The following is a 20,666-nucleotide window of genomic DNA, read 5'->3' on the forward strand; positions in this document are numbered from 1 at the left end:
ACAGAAGGTGATTTGACTTTGGATGGTGGACATAAAATACAATATACAGATCATGTATCATACAAATGTGTACTTGAAACCTGTATAATCTTATTAACCAATGTCACTCCAATAAATTTAATTTTTAAAGAAGAAAGAACAGTGTAGACAAGGTTCCTGCCCTCCTGAAGTTTACTTTTTAATGGAGGAAGAGATAAGCAATTAAAAGGAGATAAAATAAAACATTGCTCTTTTTATTTTATAGCAGTTAATCACTTCATAGTAATACTGCAAAAGACATAAATTGTGTTGTAATAACTTCAGAGTAGCTGACATTGTGTGTATAAAATATTATTGATTGTTTACCTCTCTCCCCAAACCCTAATTTTTTCTTCAAGTGTCCATATACCAATAGCCTGTGTTTCAGAGGAGACAGATACCTCTCCAGTCCCAGGGATTCAATCCCAATTGGTTTAAACTTTCATGAGAATTCCATTCCTCTTGACTGTGATTGGTTCAGCTAGGATATGGGAAGCAGTTCCAACCAATAAGACTAATGGGAACCCTGCTCTTTCAGTATAAATTTTGATCAATATGAAATATATTACTCTTTCCACTTAAAGATTTTCAGCTGGATTTCCTTTTGTCTTTCTGTTTTGTCCAATCCCAGTACTTTTTCTGCCAAGCTTTTTTATTAGAATTTCTTTTTCCATCACTTAATTTTAACCTCTCTTTGTCACTTGGTTTAAATTAGATTTCTAATGACAAGAATGGCTGACTCTTTTACCATTTTACAATCTCTTTTAATAGATAACTTTAATATAATCTCATTTATTGTGATTACCAGTGTATTTGCACAAACCCGTGCTACATAATTGATCTTTTAATTATGTTTTTTCTTTATTTTCTTGACTTATTGAATTTTCTCTGTTCCATTTATTTTCTTTTTCTGTTTTCTCTCATCTCTCCTTTCCAGGATAAGGAATTTCAGTGTTTTTGTGTTTAATCTTATAAGACAGTTGCTTGAGCCATTTAATATCAAAATATATGTCTTCAGTTCTACAAAGTTTCTATTTTATTTTTACATTTCTTCCAAAATATATATTATCTCTGTTTTCTATTTATGGGATAGGAATCAAATAGATTTTGGAAATTCTATGTCTGTTCTTCATATTTTTTCATTGTTCTTCTTATACTTTGTCTCCTTGGCCTCTTTCATTGCATTCTGAGAGAAACCTGTAGCTAGATCACCCTGCTTACTAAATTATTTCATAAGTTTTTATTCAGCTTCTTTGGCAAGTGTATTGAATTTGTTTATTTACCACAATTGCTGATTTACTTTTTCACAGCAATGTTCTGCTTTATAAGTGCAATATTCTTCCTGATTTTTTTCATTGATGGTAAACAATTATATAGACATTAAATTTTCTATTTACTATTTAAACAGTATTTTTCCCTTTTCATTTTACCTCCAATGGTTTTCTTTCTCAAATGTTTTGTGATTCTTGGGTATCATGTCATATGCCTTTGGGTATTATGTTAAGCAAGGTATGCAAGAGCTTGTCTTCCATACATGGTAGCCTGTTTTCCTATAATCAATAGATCCCAGGGACATTGTCCTGTTTCTCTGAGCCCAGACATCCATTTCCCACTCACTGTTTACTCTGTGGGCTATGTCAATGCTGTTTAGAGTATAGTGTGGAGGGGAGGGAGCCCACTGCCAAATTGCTCTCAATGCAGTTCTCTAGCTGATCACCTAACAGTCACGTCAATATTCCCTCCTGAAGCTCATTTGGAAGCACTGCTAGCTCAGGGCCAGTTTATCCCATATGTTTATTTTTGTGTATAATTTATCCTGTCTCCTTTCTACCTTTCAGAAATTTAAAAAAAAATCATCCTATAGGCTGATTGCTCTTACTGATTTTTGTATGGTTATTGATTTTATATAGTCATTTGGAAAGTAAAAAATAAACCAAAAAATAAAAATAAAAAAATACTTCAGTTATTGGGTGAGAGAGAAAATTATTATAGAATATATAAAACTTAACAACTAAATTGGGGAGAAATCACCTGGGAAAAACAACTAAACAATAGCGAGAGAGAAGCCTTATAACCTTGGACAGACAGAAAAATCAGCTTTAGCACAACCTAACTGCCACTTACCCTGGGCTCCAGCAAAGGTGGGGGCAGAGTAGACTAGAGATGCCAGGGGGGAGACTGGGGAAGGAGGCTTTGGAGAGAGAACTGAGAGAGTAGCTGGTGGGATCTCAGTGCTTACTCATCCCCCAAACAGAAGCATCTATCTTGCTCAGGCAGACCACTCCCTTGAGCATCAACAGCAGGAGAGGACCCAATAGCCATGCCCCGAGGAGGGCCCTGGCCACAACCTGTGGTGTGTCTCTGCTGGCCTTCTGAGTGCAGAGTGACTAGATTAACAGCTGAAGGAGGCAGCCACAGACAGTAGATTCCTGAAAGTCTTGAACAGACTGCCTAAGGTTAGACAGGGTCAACAGCTGACATCATCAGAGGCAGATTCAGAAAGAAAAAAACTGTAGTCTCCTACAATAGAAGTTCACACCACAATATCAGAAAATCAAGACAGATCAATTTAAGAAGCAGAAGCAAAAGACAGGAGCCTCATAAATAAAGGGAAGACAAAGAAACACCCCCCCCACCAGCCGAAGGGAAAGGAGGAATCCCCAGAAAGAGAACTAAATTAAATAGAGGCAAGTAAACTATAAGATATTGAGTTCAAAACAACGGTTGTAAGAAAGCTGAATGAGCTCAGTGAGCTCAGAGAGAATTATAAAAAACTACAGGGAAACTATGAGGAACTTAGTGCAAACTATATCAGCATGAAAAGGACATAGAAACTATCAATAAGAGGCAAGAGGAAATGAAGAATACAACTTCTGAATTGAAGAACACAGTAGAAGGAATCAAAAGCAGGCTAGCTGAAGGGGAGGATTGAATCCGGAAGCTGGAGGACAAGGTAGAAAACAGCTCCCAGAAAGAGCAAGAAAATGAAAAAGGACTCAAAAAGAATCAAGAGGCCTTTAGGGAAATGCAAGACAACCTGAAATGTCATAATATCCATATAATAGGAATACCAGAAGGAGAAGAGGATAAGGAAAGGAGAGAGAACCTGTTTGAAAAAGTCATGATGGAAAACTTCCCTAATTGGAGGAGGGAAAAAGTCACACAAGTCCATGAAGCACAGAAGGTCCCATTCAAGAGGAACCCAGTGAGGCCTGCTCCAAGACATATCATAATTAAAATGGCAAATATCAAAGACAGAGAATCCTAGGGGCAGCAAGGGAGAAAGAGGTAGTAACATATAGGGGAGCCCTGATACAGCTAGCAGCTGACTTCTCAACAGAGATGCTGCGGGCTAGAAGGGATTGGCAAGAAATATTCCAAGTAATGAAAAACAAAGGCCTGCAACCAAGACTGCTCTACCCAGCAAGGCTCTCAATGAAAATGGAAGGTGAAATAAGGAGTTTCCCATACAAAAGAAGGCTAAAATAATACACCTCCACCAAACCAGCACTGCAAAATATGCTAAAGGGACTACTTTAAGATGAAAAATAAGAGTCTGTGAATACCCAGTTGCCAATACTTGATATTACCAATATTTTTTAATACATATTAATCTGATTGTGACAATGATGTATTATTTTAATTGTTTCTTTATTATATGTTGAAACTAAACACATTTTTGTACATTTCTTGCCTATTTCTATTATTTTTAAAAAAGCTTTGAATGACTTTTTGGTATTCTTTATCCATTTTTTCATTAAATGTTTGTAGAATTTTTTCCCTAAAAAAAACAAAGCAAACCATTACCCCTTTTTTAGATGTGTTGCAAGTACTTTCCTATTTTATTACTTGTCCTTTAACTTTTTTATATGTATATTACTATATAGTCTTTTTTTTTCTTTAGAAGGAATTAAGTTTTTATTTTTATTATGTTCAAATACATTTGTCTCCATTTACCCACCACCACTTTCCCCTCCCCACTTTCCTCCCCGCCCACCCTCAATCCTTCCCCACTTTGGCTGTGTCCATGGTTCCTTTATACATGCTCCTTGACTTGACCCTTCCCAATGTATATTACTATATAGTCTTAAGTGTTAAATATAGTCATATTGCCAATATTTTACTTTATAGCTTCAGAGTTTGAATATGTTGCTTCAGGGTAAAAAATATTATTTTGAATTTTCTCTGAAAACCCCTTAGATTTTACATATTGATTTTTAACTCACCTGAATATTTATTATATAATGTGTGAAATAGGGCTCTATATTTGTTTTATTTCAAGTAATAGTGGTCCATGCACCTTATTTGTTGAATAAGCCTCATTTTACCCATTGATTTAAATATCAATTGAATCACATATCACATTTTTAGACAGATATATACATTTGTTACTAGAATGCTCTTTTTATTTCATTGATCTACTTGATTATTTCTGTGCTGGGTTCATGTTGTTTTAATTGCTGAGACTTTATAATGGTTTTAAATTTTTAAGTATTTTATAATGGATCTTGACATTTAAAAAAATAAACAAATAAAATAAATCTGCATTTAAAAAAAAAGAAAGAAAAAAAGAAGGAACTCCTACCTTTTGTGACAACATGGATAGAACTGGAGAATATTATGCTAAGTGAAACAAGCCAGTCAGTGAAAGACAAATACCATATGATCTCACCTGTAAGTGGACTCTGTTCAACAAAACAAAATAAACCACAGGCAGGAAACATGGAGGAGACTGAAAGTGACCAGAGGGGATGGGGAAAGAGGACAATGGTGGAAAGAAGGGGAAGAGACTAGAGAAATAACATGTATGAATGGGCCATGGACAGGAACAGCAGAGTGAGTACTGACTGTGGGAGCAGGGGGCAGGTGTGGGGTGGGTGGAGGAGGGCAAAGAGGGGAAAATTGAGACAACTGTAATAGAATAAACATGATTTTAAAAAATAAAAAATAAATAAAATAAATCTTATTGTGAGAGCATCTTATGAAGAATGCATGCAAAGCTGTATTCTGAGGTGTTGTATGTAGAAACATCATAACTTTTAGTCCAATCAGTATTAAAAATAATGAATTAAATATCCAGTCCAAGAATTTAGAACAGGAACAATAAACAGTTACCTAAGGAAGTAATTAAGAAAAGAAATTAAAACTTCAAGAAACAGCTGTTATAAAAATCCAACAGCTTGTTCTTGGATAAGGTCAACAAAATGAAGAAGTCACTAGCAATTCTAATCAATAAGAATTGAGTGAGAATGCAAATATACAACATTAGAAATGCAAATCTATCGACTGAAACCATAGATTTAGAAAAGATATGTTTATATTTCCATAGGGAATATACTGTGCTAATAAACTGAATATGTGTATTAAGTGAATGATTTTATAAGAAAATAGAAAACTCTAAAATAGCTCAAATGATCAAAATATATAAAGACAAATAAAAATGCAAGTGATTTTTAAAGTTTTCTGAGAATTGCTTCCCCCTAAAAAACTAAACTTGGGTCTTTTTATGGTCAAGTTAATTGGAGTTTATGAGGAACAGTTTTTTTCCTATGCTTTACAAATTTTTTTTATAGTGGGGAAAAAGATGAAATAATTTAGAATTACTATTATTTAACTATCATCTGTATAATATCACAGCCTGATAGAGAGCACACACATGTCACAGTAATTTATAGAGATTAACATCTAGAAGAAAATTCTGATTTATGGTATTGTCCTCTTAAATAATTTATCATGGCAAAGTAAGTTTTATTCCAGGAATGCAAAGATCACTCTGTGACTTTTAAAAAGTGATTTGAGAGAAAGACCAATTTTTGTTCTTCCACTTACTTATGCTTTCATTTGTTGATTCTGGTATGTGCCCTGACCAGGTATTAAACCCTCAACCTTGGTGTATTAGGATGGTGCTCTAGCCAACAGAGCTACCTGGCAAAGGCCACTAACAATGTAACTTTTTATATTCTATCACTGCAATAAGATAGGTCATGAGAGAAAAAACATTTGACTACTTCTTTAGCTGTAAAAAAATAGTTATTGATAAATTTTGACCTCTAATATCAATTAAAAAAGCAAGTGAATTAGAAATTTTTTTTTCTTAGCATAGATGTAGTCTTTCAAACCAATAACCAACATTGTACTCAGTGGTGAAATACTAGAATGGTGAACAACATGAGGTTATGTGCAACCCTTACCACTAAATAGTATAGTGCTGGAAATTCTAACCTTGTTCTCCTCAAAGTTATATGATAAAAAACTCTTTTCAGTAAAAAAAAAAATAACAACAACAAAACAACAACCTTAACATAAAATGAACAAGGTTTGGGAATTGTTTTAGCCAACTTGACAAGAGTAAAAAAGTAACTTTTCTACTTATTGAAAATAAGTAAAGTTATCTATGGATGAGAACAATTTGCTTGTACAATCCAGAGAATCAACTGAAAAATAATGAGAACAAATGAAGCTATGTAAGTAAGAGATGGTAATAAAATGTGTGTGTGTGTGTGTGTGTGCGCGTGTGTGTGTGTGAAACAACTTTCTCACATATCAGCAAAAATTAATTAGATAATATAATGGGATAAAAATATCAAAAAACTATGTAAAATATTGTTCAATTAAAAAAAAAACTAAAATTCCCTATAATTCATGACTGTCCATTTGAATAGAGATAGATGGTGCACCTAAGTGGCAAAATTCAATATTGTAATAACTACAGTTCTATCCAAGTTAATTTGTGAGTATAACGCAAACCCAATAAAATTTTCAATGGAATTTGAGGCAGCGTGAAAACTCTTTCTACATTTCAACTGGGAAAATAATCATGAGATTAAATAAGAGGCTTTTGAAAAATATGTATAATAATTTATGTGTTTGCTGGGGTAAGGAGAACTTAAAATGATTAACTATTAAAATATACTTCAAAATCTCTTATACTTCTGCTGGTGAGAGGTAAACTGAAGGGCTCTTCAACAACATCAAATTCTGAGGAGTTTTCTGTAAGTGAAAGTATTAGATCTTAGTAGTGTATGTTTATTCTGAGGGCATAATCAGGGATACACACAAGATGTATGTACAAGGTGGTTTGTTTTTAAACTGATATTAATGGAAACTTTGAAACCATTAGGTCAGTGATAGAAAATTTGAAGATTTTGACATTTGGAATATTGTACAGCAATTACTGCCATGTTTTAAAGACATTGGAATGTGCTCACCTATATGAAAATGAAAAAAAATGTTATGAAATAATCTGGGGGAGTTTGGAAATCTACCTCTTCTTATTGTACTTTGTGTAGAAATTACTTCATCTTTCCAAGCCTTGTATGTTATGTCTGATAGGGATGTTATTTACCTCATGACCTCACTTCTAGGATTAAAGGACAGAAAGCATGTGGAGGGTTTATCCTAATGACTGGCATATTGTGAGTCTGTAAATATGACCTGAAGTGATGATAAAAAGTTGTAACCTTGTGTATAAATTAAGAAATGAAGGAAATATATTTACAAGTTAAAGAGCTTATCTTTGGGAAGAGTTTTTAATGAGTGATTATTGTGTTTTCTTTTATAGTTCCTGTACTTTACATATTTCCCACAATGAATAATTTTTATGAGAAAAAAAGTGTGTTTTTTAAAAGAAGAAAGTGGATAGGAATACAAATTCTGTCCAGAAAATATCCAGCCAGGCACTATGAAAAAATAGAGACATTTATTGAAGATACAAGAAACACTGTATATAAGACAATGACACCTCAGGCCCCTTCAAAGTATGCACTTTGTTCCCTCACACAGTTCTCCCATTTGCCATCAGCTGCCCCTCTGTATTTTCTTGAATATCATCAGGGTTTGTCCCAAAAAAGTCTAGCCATGGTTAATATAATGAGAATGGTTTGCAGGTCATCGATGTAACCTGGCAGTTAAGGGAGAGTGGACTAGAATGCCCATGCATGAACAATGACAACTTCACTGTACCAGTCAGCGGGGTGGAAGACGCCATTGAGTCAGCATGGGTACTGTGTGACCGTCGCATTCAAAACGACTGAGCAAGTAGAGCAATGAATCTGCATCAAATTTTGCATTAAGCTTGAACATTCCTCCATGGAAACTATTTGGATGACTCAGAAGGCTAAAGCTTGGGCAACTGGTGACTGGCAGCTTCATCACAACAATATGCCCACTCATGCCTTACAGCTTATACAGAATTTTTTGGCAAAATATCAAATCACCCATGTGACTCAACCCCTTTACAGCCCAGATTTGGCACCCTGTGACTTTTGACTTTCCCACAAACTAAAATTACCGCTGAAAGGGAAGAGATTTCAGACTGTTGATGAGATTCAGGAAAATATATTGGGGTAGATTTCAGACTGATGATGACGATTGGGAGAACTGTGTGAGGTCCCAAGGTGCCTACTTTGAAGGGGACTGAGGTGTCATTGTCCTATGTACAATGTTTCTTGTATCTTCAATAAATGTCTCTATTTCTCATAGTGTATGGCTGGATACCTTCTGGACATACCTTATACAGAGCTGTGTGATTCAATGATTATTGTTGCTAGAACTCCCCTTTATATTACAATGATAGAACTAACAATAATAAGAGGGAGTAAACATTATTAATGCTATCTTTGACTTCTCTACTTTTCCCATTAGTATTTACTTCCTTTAATTGTTGATCTTCTCAGTTTTGAGGGGTAGTTTTCACTTTTTTTCTCATAGCCAATGCCATCTTTGTCCTACTGGGCAAAGGCATTATTACTATGGGAAGCAGCAGAACCTGGACTTCCCTAAACTGTCTCCTCTCCCCTCAGAACTCTAATGTATTTTTAAAAACAGTCAAAGAAAGTGTTTCTTTAACTCTCTATTTCCACTGTCCTTTTCCCTTTATTGAGTCAAGAGTACATCCTCTCCTGGGAGAAGTCTGACAGTCCTGGGTGATGGCGCTTTAATGTTTACATAGAGTAGTCAAGCTGAACTATATCAGAACACACTTCACTGGAATTCAGACATAACTTTAAAATGACAATATCCTAGTCTTCAATTATTTTACCACAGCCTTGCTATGGAGCATGCTTTTTCCTCTAGTCTTATCTGGTTTCTCAAGCATCCAGCCTTGCACATACCTGTCTGTTGTATTGGGTTAGCCAAAAAGTTCATTCAGTTTTAAAGTAAAAATAAAAGAAATTTTTCATTTTCACCAATAATTTTATTGAACAATGCATTTATCATTTTGTTCCACTACCTTCTGCCACATTTCAGGCAACTTTATAATTCCATCTTCTTAAAACATTTTATCTTTCTGAGTGAAGAACTGTCCCAGGTGCTTTTTGCAGTCTTCCAGGGGATTGAAACTTTTTCCGTTAAGAGAATTTTGTAAAGACCAAAATACATGAAAATCTGAAGGTGTAATGTCTGGTGAATACAGTGGATGAATCAAAACTTTTCAGCCAAACGGTAACAGTGTTTGCCTGGTCATCAAAGAAACATCAGGCTTGCGTTATCCTGATGGAAGGTGATGCGTTTTCTGTTGACTAGTTGTAGATGCTTTTCATTGCATGCTGCTTTCAGTTGGTCTAATTGGGAGCAGTAATTGTTGGAATTAATCATCAGTTTTGGGGAAGGAGCTCATAATAGAGAACTCCCTTCCAATCCCACCATACAGACATCACCTTCTTTGGATGAAGAATGGCCTTTGGTGTGCTTGGTAGTGGTTCATTTGGCCCACAATATCTTCTGTTCCATGTTATTGTGAAGTATCTATTTTATATCACCCATCACAATTTGTTTTAAAAACAACATTTTCATTATATTTAAGTAGAGAATTGCATGCAGAAATACAGACAAGAAGGTTTTTTCCCACTCGTGTAGAATCAAAACATCAAGGTGATTAACATAATCAAGCTGGTGCAAATTATTTTCAACACTTGATTGGGAAATTTTGAGTATGGTAGCTATCTCCTGCTTGGTATAATGTAGACTGTTCTCAGTTAATGTCTTGGTTTGATTGTTATCAACTTCAAATGGTCTACCCAACCGTGGAGCATCATCCAGCAAGAAATCTCCAGCACAAAACTTCGCAAACCACTCTTTACACATTCAATTAGTCGCAACACCTTCTCCATATACTGCACAACTTTTTTTGTGTGTTTCAGTTGTTTTTATGTTTTTTGAAATAGTAAAGCATAATACAACTGAAAATGTTGCATGTTTTCTTCCACAAGCAATATTAAAATGGCTACACAAAAATTCACCAATTTTGATTTTTTTTTTAAAATGCACACTGATATGACAGCTGTCACAATACATCTAACAAAAATTATTTTGAATGAAGCTAAAGATAACTAAGTTCTACTGGAGCAATCTTACAGAAGAAAACAAATGAACTTCTTGGCCAATCCAATCAATATTTAACCTTTGGGTAAATGAGAACACAGAAGAAATCTATAACTTCTAGCAAGAGATGGTGATGACCTCATTACTTCTTTTTGCTAGCTGGGACCCCCACAACTGACTCTTGGTACTCAGCTGCAGCTCCCCAGCAGAGCAACCTTTCCTCTGGCAGGACAGCCCCAGCAGGATGCACATAGGCAGTGGCAACATTTGCAGTGTTGTTCTCATTGACCATATACCGCTCGGCCAATGTTTCCAGGAAGTTCTGCTTTGGCATCCCCAAGATGGTATTCTCCTGGAATGGAGCTCTGTCTGAATATAGAGAGTTGAGCAAGGCAATGAGAAGACACTCTCTTTTTTCTGGGAGGCTTCATAGACACACTTAAAATATTAGACAACACCCAGAAACATTTGCTCCTTGTTTTTCTTGCCTCCCTTCCTTCATATTCCCATGTCATGTTACTTGAAATTTTATTCATCAGTGCATTTATTTCTTTCTGCTTTGTATTTTGGTTGTTTCTGGGTCTGTCTCCCTCACTAAATTGTGATTTCCTTCAGGGTGGAGAAGCATCTATTTTTATCTGTACCTTTAGAATGAGTCCAGGTGTCTGAAAAATGATTGGTGGTTAACAAATATGTGTTGAGTGGGAAAGGACTTGACAGTGTCTTCGGTGCTATGCGTCATGTCCCTTCTGCTTAGAGTATTTTGATTTTCTTAATGTCCAAAGCTCAGTCCTTGAAACAGAAACAACTTATTTTGTATCTGTCCAGCTAGGTAGTGCAATTCTGTGTGAGAATCCAGTAAATGAACCAAAATGATGCTTATAAAGGACATGGATGCATCAGTAGTGACTGTCAATTCAGCAGAACAAATTAATTAGTTGAAATTATTCCTTATGGTACCAAAGGAAAGCAAACCTGTCCCTAGTAAATATGCTTTGCCAGTGGTAGAATAATAATCCTTAGTACAGCAAAGCCAGAGTCTCCTCTTCTGCAGTCCAGAGCAATGTTCTTTCATGGTGAGGCCTCATCAGCTGCCCCTCCCTGGTTTTCTCCTGCTCAGGGTTTTCTCCTCTCCCCTCCCTTTGTCTCTGTCATAGGATGCTTCATGTTTCTCCCCTCTGTCCTCTTTTCTTCCTCCCTGACGGCACTTGGTATCATAATATAGTGTTTTGCTCTTTTACATCTTCAGTGTTAAAAACAATTGATTATTGGGATTTTTAAACAAAGGAAAGCATAAAGAAACAGAAATGGTGTCCCACACAGATAAAGCTCTCTTGCTGGTGTGAGGAAATATTATATTCATATGGTTCAAAAGTTAAAAACTAAAACAAGATACGATATTTAAAATTCCTACCCTGCCCATCCACCTTCCATGTTTCTCTCCCTAGTGATAATTCCAATGAATATTTTACTGTTTTTTTCCATTAAATATTTGAAATATAATGTACACAAACAAAAATTAAATGGATTTATGTGTATCTTTTCTATTTACTTAGAACAGGCCCAAGAAAGCTACTCTGACTTATCTGTTATCTTTTAATGTATCTTAAGAGAGGTCTCCATTGCTGCTTCCCCTCTCCTACATCTATCTTATTTTTTGTAACTGTTTCAAAATATACCATTGTGTTGATGATTTAAGTTACAGTGCTAATTCCTTGTTAATGAGCATTATAACTTTCTCTTGAACTTATTTATTTATTTTTATTATATTTTATTGTTTATGCTATTACAGTTGTCCCAATTTTCCCACTTTTGCCACACTCCTTAAGGCAAGCCACACACCATTGTTCAAGCCTATGGGTCATATGTCTATGGGTCAAAGAACTTACGTTCTTTGGCTACTCCATTTCCTATACTGTACTTTACATTCCCATGGCGATTCTGTAATTACCTATTTGTACTTCTTAATCTCCTCACCTCTTCACCCATCCCTCCACATCCCCCTTCCATCTGGCAACCATCAAAACGCTCTCCATATCCAAGGGTCTGTCTCTGTTCTTCTTGTTTGCTTAATTTGTTTTTTAAATTCAGTTGTCGATAGGTTTATATTTATTGCCATTTTACTGTTCATAGTTTTGATCTTCTTCTTTTTCTTAAATAAGTCCCTTTAACATTTCATATACTAATGGTTTGGTGATGATAAACTCCTTTAGCTTTTTCTTTTCTGGGAAGCTCTTTATCTGCCATCAATTCTAAATGATAGTTTTGCTGGGGAGAGCGATCTTGGCTGCAAGTCTTGCTTTTCATGACTGAATATTTCTTGCCAATCCATTCTAGGCTGCAAAGTTTCTTTTGAGAAATCAGCCGACAGTCTTATGGGACTTCTGCTGTAGGTAACTAACTGCTTTTCTCTCGCTGCTTTTAAGATTCTCTCTTTCACTTTAACCTTTGGGGTTTTAATTATGATGTGCCTTGGAGTGGGCCTCTTTGCATCCCTCTTGTTTGGAACTCTCTGTGCTTCCTGGACTTGCATGTCTATTTCCTTCACCTAATTAGGGGAGTTTTCTTTCATTATTTTTAAAACTAGATTTCCAATTTCTTGCTCTTTCTCTTCTTCTGGCACCACTATGATGTGAATGTTGGACTGCTCAAAGTTGTTGCAGAGGTTGCTTACACTACCCTCGTTACGTTGGATTGATTTTCCTTCTTGTTGTTCTGATTGGTTATTTTTGCTTCCGTATGTTCCATACCATTGATTTGATTCTTGGCTTTATCCACTCTACTGTTGTTTCCCTGTAAATTGTTCTTTATTTTAATCAGTGTATCCTTCATTTCTCTCTGGATCATTTTTATGCTGTTTAGGTCCTCACTAAGTTCCTTGAGCATCCTTATAACCAGTATTTTGAAATCTGCATCTGACAGATTGCTTATCTCCATTTTGTTTAGTTGTTTTTCTGGAGTTTTGATCTGTTCTATCATTTGGGCCGTGTTTCTTTATCTGCTCACTTTGGCACCTGCCTGTATTTGTTTCTATGTATTAGATAGAGCTGCTATGACTACCTGCCTTGGTAGCGTGGCCTAATGTAGTAGGTGTCATATGGGGTCCAGCGGCACAGCTTCCCCTATCACCCAAGCTGGTTACTCAAGGAGCACCCTTCACGTGGGCTGAGTAAACCCTCCCGTCATAGTTGAGCCTTGATTGCTGTTGGCAGGTCAATGGGAGGGTTTTACCCAGGCCAGTCAACTGCAAGGACTGGCTATGACCACTGTCCACTATCCTCCACCCTCCGTGGAGGATCGGCTGTGCAGGGGCAGGGTGGTGATGCTCCGAAATGGTCAGTAGCTGCCCACTGGATGTGCTGGCCACAGGGTTTTCCAAGTGGTATAGGCCAAGGTCAGCCCCGACCTGTATTTTTCCCAGGACTACCCCCCTGAGCTATAAAGCAATCTGAGATGGCTGCTACTTGTGCTGGGCTTTGAGATCCCCAGGAGAAACCAAGCTGTGAATCTAAGCTGGCTGCTGATAGCGTCAGTCCTGCAGCCACGTAGAAAGAGGTACAGGGGTGAGGGTTTACTGAGGCCAGCTGTTGCTTGTTTGATAGGATTTAGGAAGTTGTGAAGCATGAGCCAATACCTGCCATTCATATGGAATAGCAACTTGTGGGGGCCCATGAGTTGGGAGGAACAGAGTCTCTTGTGATCCCCAGCGTGGGGTAACATGTGTTAGGCAGGTAGATGGAGTCTCAGATATGGCACCAGCCTGCTGGGTCTGTGGATCTTTTGGGTTGGGCTCAGAAAAGGGAAAATGACCTCTGCCTGCCTCTCTGTCTCCCAGCTCTCACCTTGATGACAGACACTTCAGTCTCTCCCTGTGTTCCACTGGTGCCTTTCAAGCTGCTACCACAGTGCTTTAGCTCAAAGGGAGTAAGTCTAAGTCCATGTGTGGGTTATTTAAGAGGAACTGTTTGGGACTTCAGAAGCTTCTTCTCCTGACTCAATCCCTGCTGGTTTTTGCAGCCAGAAGTTGTGGGGACTTACCTTTCTCACATTGGAACCCAGGGCTGGGTGGCTGGGTATGGGGCTGGGACTCCTTGCTCCAAAGGTATACACCCAAAATATAATTTACCACACGTGGATGTGGGACTCACCCATTCCTTGCCTTTACCCTCCTACCAGTTGGGATGGATGTGGCTTCTTTAATTCCATAGTTGTCAGACTTCCACTCAACTCAATTTCTGATGGTTCTGAGTGATGGCTGTTCTATATTTTAGTTGTAATTTTGATGTGCTTGTATGAAGAGGTGAGCTGTGTTTTCCTAGGCCACCATCTTGACCAGACATTAAGAATCGATTCTCTCTTGAACTTTTATTGTTTCAGTAATACAACGGTGACTGTTCTTATGCAGACATCTTTGAACACTTCTCCAAAGGATGTGTACATTTTACATGTTCATGTTATTGCTATACTGTCCTCCAGAAACTAAATTACTTTTCAATAACTTAGGCATTTCCCCCAAAGTGCTTGAATTTACCTAATTAATAGACTTTTCTACTTTTTGTCAATATGATAGAAGAAAATTTTTATCTTATTTCAATATATGTTTCTTCAATTATGTGTGAAGATAGTGACAAATTTAAATTTATAGGCAATTTATAGTTTATCTGTGAACTGCTTCTTTCTATTCTTTCGCCCTTTTTCCATCTGGGGATAGTTTTCCCCTTGTTTGTTTATATGAGGTGTTTAGCTGTCTCCTCAGGCCTTCCTTGAGCCTCTGTCTAAATGCGTAACTGAGCCATTGACCCCCATGTCAACCTGTTTATCTTTCTACAAAGGATTACTGTTGGCTATTTTTCTCACTTGTTTATTGTTTCCTTTATTTTAGGATATAAACTTATCTACCTTGTTCATTATTCTATCTATATTACATCAATCCAAGCCTGACTTATAATAAGCATTCAGACATTGCTGAGTGAATGAACAAAAGAATAGTAGAGTCAGCCTATATATGTCATTAACATTTAATTGTTTTCAGTTTGTATGGTATTTTTTTTCCCAAGGAAAGCTTTACATTTTAATTAAACAAATGTATCAATATTTTTCCTTTATGTATTTTGAGAGTTTCTTGCTCCAAGTTTATAAATAAGTTTACCAAGTCTCCTTTGAAACCATCTACTGTTCCATCTTTTGTATTCAAATCTTAGACCTCTGTAACATTTATTATGAGATAAAAGTAAAGGATCTACTTTTCATTTTTCTCACTGTAGTTGGCTAGCTAATTATCATTCATAGAACTCTCTCTCCTGTATGGGTTAGTATAACAGCAAACATAAACTACATTTCCATAGATTAGATCTTTTCCTAGACTAAATCAAGTTCTTTTAATTACTGTAGTTTCATAACGTGTTTTAATAGTTGTTGAAGCTGATTCTTCATTTCATTTTTTTAGGGTTTTTTTATGGCTATGATCACATATTTATTTTTTCTACATAAATTTCAGGATCATTTTTGCTAAGGCTGAAAAATTACCTTAAAATTATTTTAGAAAACTAAGTAATAATATGCATATATGCTATACATAGTATATGCATTTTACAGTTCTAAAAATCTTTATCTCATGATAAAAATTTAGTTTGTTCAGAGTTTCATGTTATTAAACTTATGATGGGCTGGAATCCAAAAGTTGTTCCTAAGAAAAATGGGTCAATGTATATGAGAATACTTAGCATCTTTGACTAGGGGGATTTAGATTGAGCTTAGATATGTTCTACTAGACCTTTTGAGTATAAATGGGTCTTATGGTTTTAGATATGACTTTAGTATAATGAACTATTGCCAAGTTACCCTCAGTCTTAATCACCTATTTTGGATATATCTTAAAGAAGATTAGATACAAGGAAATTTAAACCCTAATTTTTATTTTGCTGCTAATGAGCTGTTTAGCTTTTGAAAATTGACTTAAACTGAGTTTCTGATCCTCGACTTCATCAACTGTAAAACAAACATAATGTTCATTCATTCATTCATCAAATAATATTTTATTTACCAGCCCACCTTTGAGAGTTTTGAAAACCAAGTACCAGGAGTTTGGTAAAATTTTCTGTGAAAACATTCAGGTCTTATGGTTAAACATTGAACCCTCAAAACATTTCATTTGCTTATCTCCAGTCCCTTAAGGCATAAGACAGTAAGAACAAATGAGCAGGCAAGGAGACTTCCATACATTTTGAAAGCTGGAAAGTAGAGAAGGAAAAAACAGAACTCATTTGCAAGAAATAATCCCAAAGCATGTCAGGAATTAGAGGCACCCAGTACCTCTAAAGGCTGGTGTTAAAAAGAGGAGGGTGCATTGAAAGTCTAAAAGAGGAGTCCCTCCCCTACCACTCAGAAAGTTGAAAAAAAGAAAAAGTTGTAATGATGAGGAATGAAAATGGTATACTAGGAGAGAAAATTGGGATTAGGATTGAGGTAGTGATAGAGTCATAAATCTTCCTTATTAATAGGAAGTAAAAAGATAATACAATTTTCTTTTCTTATTAAAAATGTTTTTAAATTTTTTTATTGTTCAAATACATTTTACATCATACACAAAAATAAACTCAAGATAAATAGAAGACTTAAATATAAGTTGTGACACCATAAAAGCCCTAGAGGAGAACATAGTCAGGAAACTCTCCGATATCCCACGCAGCAATATTTTTACCAATATGTCCCCTAGAGCAAGGGACATAAAGCAAAGAAAAAACAAATGGGACTTCATCAAAATAAGAAGCTTCTGCAAGGCTAAAGAAAGCATCAGCAAAATGAAAAGGGAACCAACTGTATGGGAAAATATATTTGGCAAGTTTTTTAAAAATTAAAAAATAAAAGAATATGCATGCTATTAAGAAGATAATTGAAGATAAATCCACACATCTTCAGTATCCACCCAGTCCTGGAAGTGATCGTGTGGGCCACAAGGAGGACTGGAGCTTCTTTCATTTTAGTGTAAGCCTTAGTAGTACTGTTATTTGATAGGCTTACTATGTACAGATATTATAGTGAAAAAATTAAAATGGAAAAAAAGATGTTATACTGTAATGAAAAAGTATGTCCCTCTAGTGCAAAACTTGGCATCTGGTATTTAGTCAATGCATGGAAAATGGTTGAACAAATACCATTCAATTATTTAGAAAACTCCAATTTTTCCCTTGCCGGTGCCTTATAGGAATTAGAATTAAATAACGTACTTTAAGTATTGATGACTAATGTATTTAGAATATAACCATATAAGAAACCAGTTTTTTATTTTGGGAATTATAAGAAGGTGAAAGACTTGAATAAAGTTAAAAAACAAAATGTCAATTTGAATTTTTAATGTATTTCATACTTTTCATCAAGGAATCTTGGGGGTTAAAAATACATGTGTTGGTATATATTTATCAAGACGTGACAGGATTTTGTATACTAGAAAACCTCTATGACTCAGGCCCTAACTTAGGAGCTTCTTAATGCTTCCCTGTGGCTTTTCTGTCTTTGAAATGAAACTCAGTCTGCCTCAAGGTAGGTAGTATTAGACAAACCCTGGCACCTAATTCTTTAATACTGTGAACATAGTAACTGAGTTTGGAAGTTAAGTTACCTCTTCCAAGAGGATAATCAGAATGTCAGATGCTAGAGATTTAGTTGTAGTAATAAGATCTGTTTAAAGCATAATATCCCTCCATAAAGTTCAAAGTTCTGCTAGTATTAGAAGTAACTCAATAAATAGGTTGAGTGATTATTTTCCAGGAAGGAGAATGTTTTGCTAATGTAATTGAACTGTGGAATTGAGTCCAATATTCATTTGTAAGTGTCTGAATTTTGGGGGGAAAGAAATGCTAGAGAAATGACCAAGAAATTATAGTGTGACATTAATGAAGAAACAAATATGATTTTTTTGTAAGACATGGGTAAGTTTGACTCACGTGCTTATCTCTGTATATGTTGTAGCAATTGGTTTAATATCTTGAACATGCACTTTGACTTTTTATTCTCACAATTTTATACTCACGGAGCTAGTTTGACTAAAGCATCATGGGTTTTTTTTTTACCTACTTACATAAAAAAATAATTTCACAAAGAAATGGTACTTAAGTAAAAGTTTCAAAAATGAAATATTGCACCTGCTAAGGTTAAATATGTAATTGATTTAGGTGTCTTCTGTATAAACAAGTGAATTGAAAACCATATTTAAACTTTATTGTCCCTAGAGTGAATTATTGGAATTTAAGCGACAGCAACAGGAGGAAGAAAGAACCAGAACCCATCAGGCTGAGCACAGGAGGTATAATGGCTAATAAATTATAATCCTTGGTTAAAACAATTTACCTATAAATTGTTTGCAATGTTTTAGGAAAACATTATAGTAATATTGACTATAGTTTTGAAATTAATATTATCTTGTTAATCTTTACATTACGGGCATGTAGTTGTGTGTGAGGATGCCAATTTCTACACTCACATGTACATACACATACAGTATTTTTTCTGGATAGGTGGCATTAATTTACACTAGAAAACTGAATTATGCACTCAAGCTATATGTTTATTTAGATTATATTTCATTTGTCTGCCATGAAAGAAGACATCTTCATCCTTTGAGATGATCATTTAGAGTAATTGAACTAGTATAGATGGTGAGATACACATACTTGAATACAAAATCTCAGACAAAACCTACCATAAAGTTGTTTTATATTGACTAACATATTAAGAAAAAAATCTTAAAATAGGACCATTAAGGGCTTTTTAATAGCATAAGTACTCTATTTTATTCCTAATGGCTGACATTCAGTACCCAGTAAGAGATCATGTTGATGTTGGGGACAGTGCTAATAGCCGTCATATCTGTCATCATTACGTTAGGATTTTCCTAAAGGGCACTTGGGTTATTTGAGTTAATTGCAGTATTCTTCAGTGTTTTAGGAGAATAATTTAATGTGAAGACTCTCATGATTTAAAGGAACAAATTTTCCTTTGAACCTTAGTGGCTTATATGTTTAAATTCCCACTGTCACTAATGCATATTTTTAAATTGTGGCAGTTTCATTTTGTAAATAAGACTTTAAAAGGTGTTAATGGAAACTCCTAATTCTGTTGTAGCCACTAACTGTGGATGGGTGTTCATATTCTTTTGACTAGACTATGCTGCTTCCATCATCCAGTAAAAATAGTTTTAAAATGTCAAATGTGAATTTATATGTTCTTCTCTGATTATAAAGAAACATCAAAGCACTGATACCCTGATTAGACTCTTCTGTTGGGTCAGAGGACACCGTTACTGCTACGTGGGGTTGTTTCTTTTTGGTTTTGGTTTTTGTATATGTATAAAATAAGCCACAAATTAGTTCAGTCTTATATAGGTTTTTTTCTTATTTTCTCTTTAAATGTTTTTCTATTAAAAAACCCTGATATTACATAACAGTTGTTAGTACTAGCCAGTTATTTCTCTAGATTTTTGAGGGTTAATTGAATTGGAAAGCTTTAAGTATCTTAGAGATAATGATGTCACATTAATAAGCCCTGTTGCTAAGAAATTAATCTTCAGTAGGCATCTAATAAAAATGCAAGTTATCTGATTAGAGGTGGAAAGGATTACTTTTGTTTTGTTATAGGAACCTTGACCCTCACTCTTTAAGTTTATTTTCATGCTGCTGAATACTTAAATATTGGTGAGGCTGTTTATTGGATATTTTCTATATCTTATTTTCTTTTTCTTGATTCTAGTTAAATGTATATCCAAATTTAATCCACGAGGAAATCTCTCTGGATAATAAATTTAATCATCAGGTTTGAAATAACTGATCTAGTCGTTAAACAGTTTTTATATTCTCAATCAATTTTTGAAAAGACTTTGTTTTGTCTTTTAGAATTTACAGTGAGAATTCCTATATTATCATATGAAAATATTCATTCACTAGACTCTTAATGAATAAAATAGCTGTGTTCATTCCTGCTAAAGGCAACAGCACAAGCTACATAGTCTGTATGTAGGGACATAAGTTAGCTTTTCCCCAGGGATATTAATTTTATTAGAGTCAAAAAGATAATGTGCTTTCTACTGTTTAGAAGTTCACATGGCCGAAAACTCAACCCTGAGTTTTACAATAGAAAGCTTCTGGGATTCCTCACAAGGTTTTCAGTGAATCCTAAAACGATTGAGCTTGAATACATCTGCACCTGATTTAGTGTAACTTTTTGAGTAAGAGAAGAAAGTTTAAACTCAATAGAGAAAGGACAGACCCATAGAGGTTAAGGACTTGAAAGGAACTGGACTGTGAGTTAAAAACTAGAATGAACTGGTTTAT

The 20,666-nt window shown here is 35.3% G+C and overlaps 1 protein-coding gene across 1 annotated transcript in view; it reads left to right on the forward strand.

Annotated features, from left to right (window-relative positions):
* The window catches only part of EPSTI1 (epithelial stromal interaction 1), a 115,148-nt gene that overhangs the window by 84,164 nt on the left and 10,318 nt on the right, over positions 1-20,666 (forward strand). Inside the window, exon 9 of the mRNA XM_054586378.1 lies at positions 18,570-18,643. Coding sequence (XP_054442353.1) covers positions 18,570-18,643 — 74 coding nt within the window. The remainder of the gene's footprint in view (positions 1-18,569; positions 18,644-20,666) is intronic.

This window comes from Pteronotus mesoamericanus, unplaced genomic scaffold (assembly GCF_021234165.1).
Source record: "Pteronotus mesoamericanus isolate MK-2021 breed Mesoamerican mustached bat unplaced genomic scaffold, CSHL_Meso_final contig_94, whole genome shotgun sequence".
In the NCBI taxonomy this organism is placed as follows: Eukaryota; Metazoa; Chordata; class Mammalia; order Chiroptera; family Mormoopidae; genus Pteronotus; species Pteronotus mesoamericanus.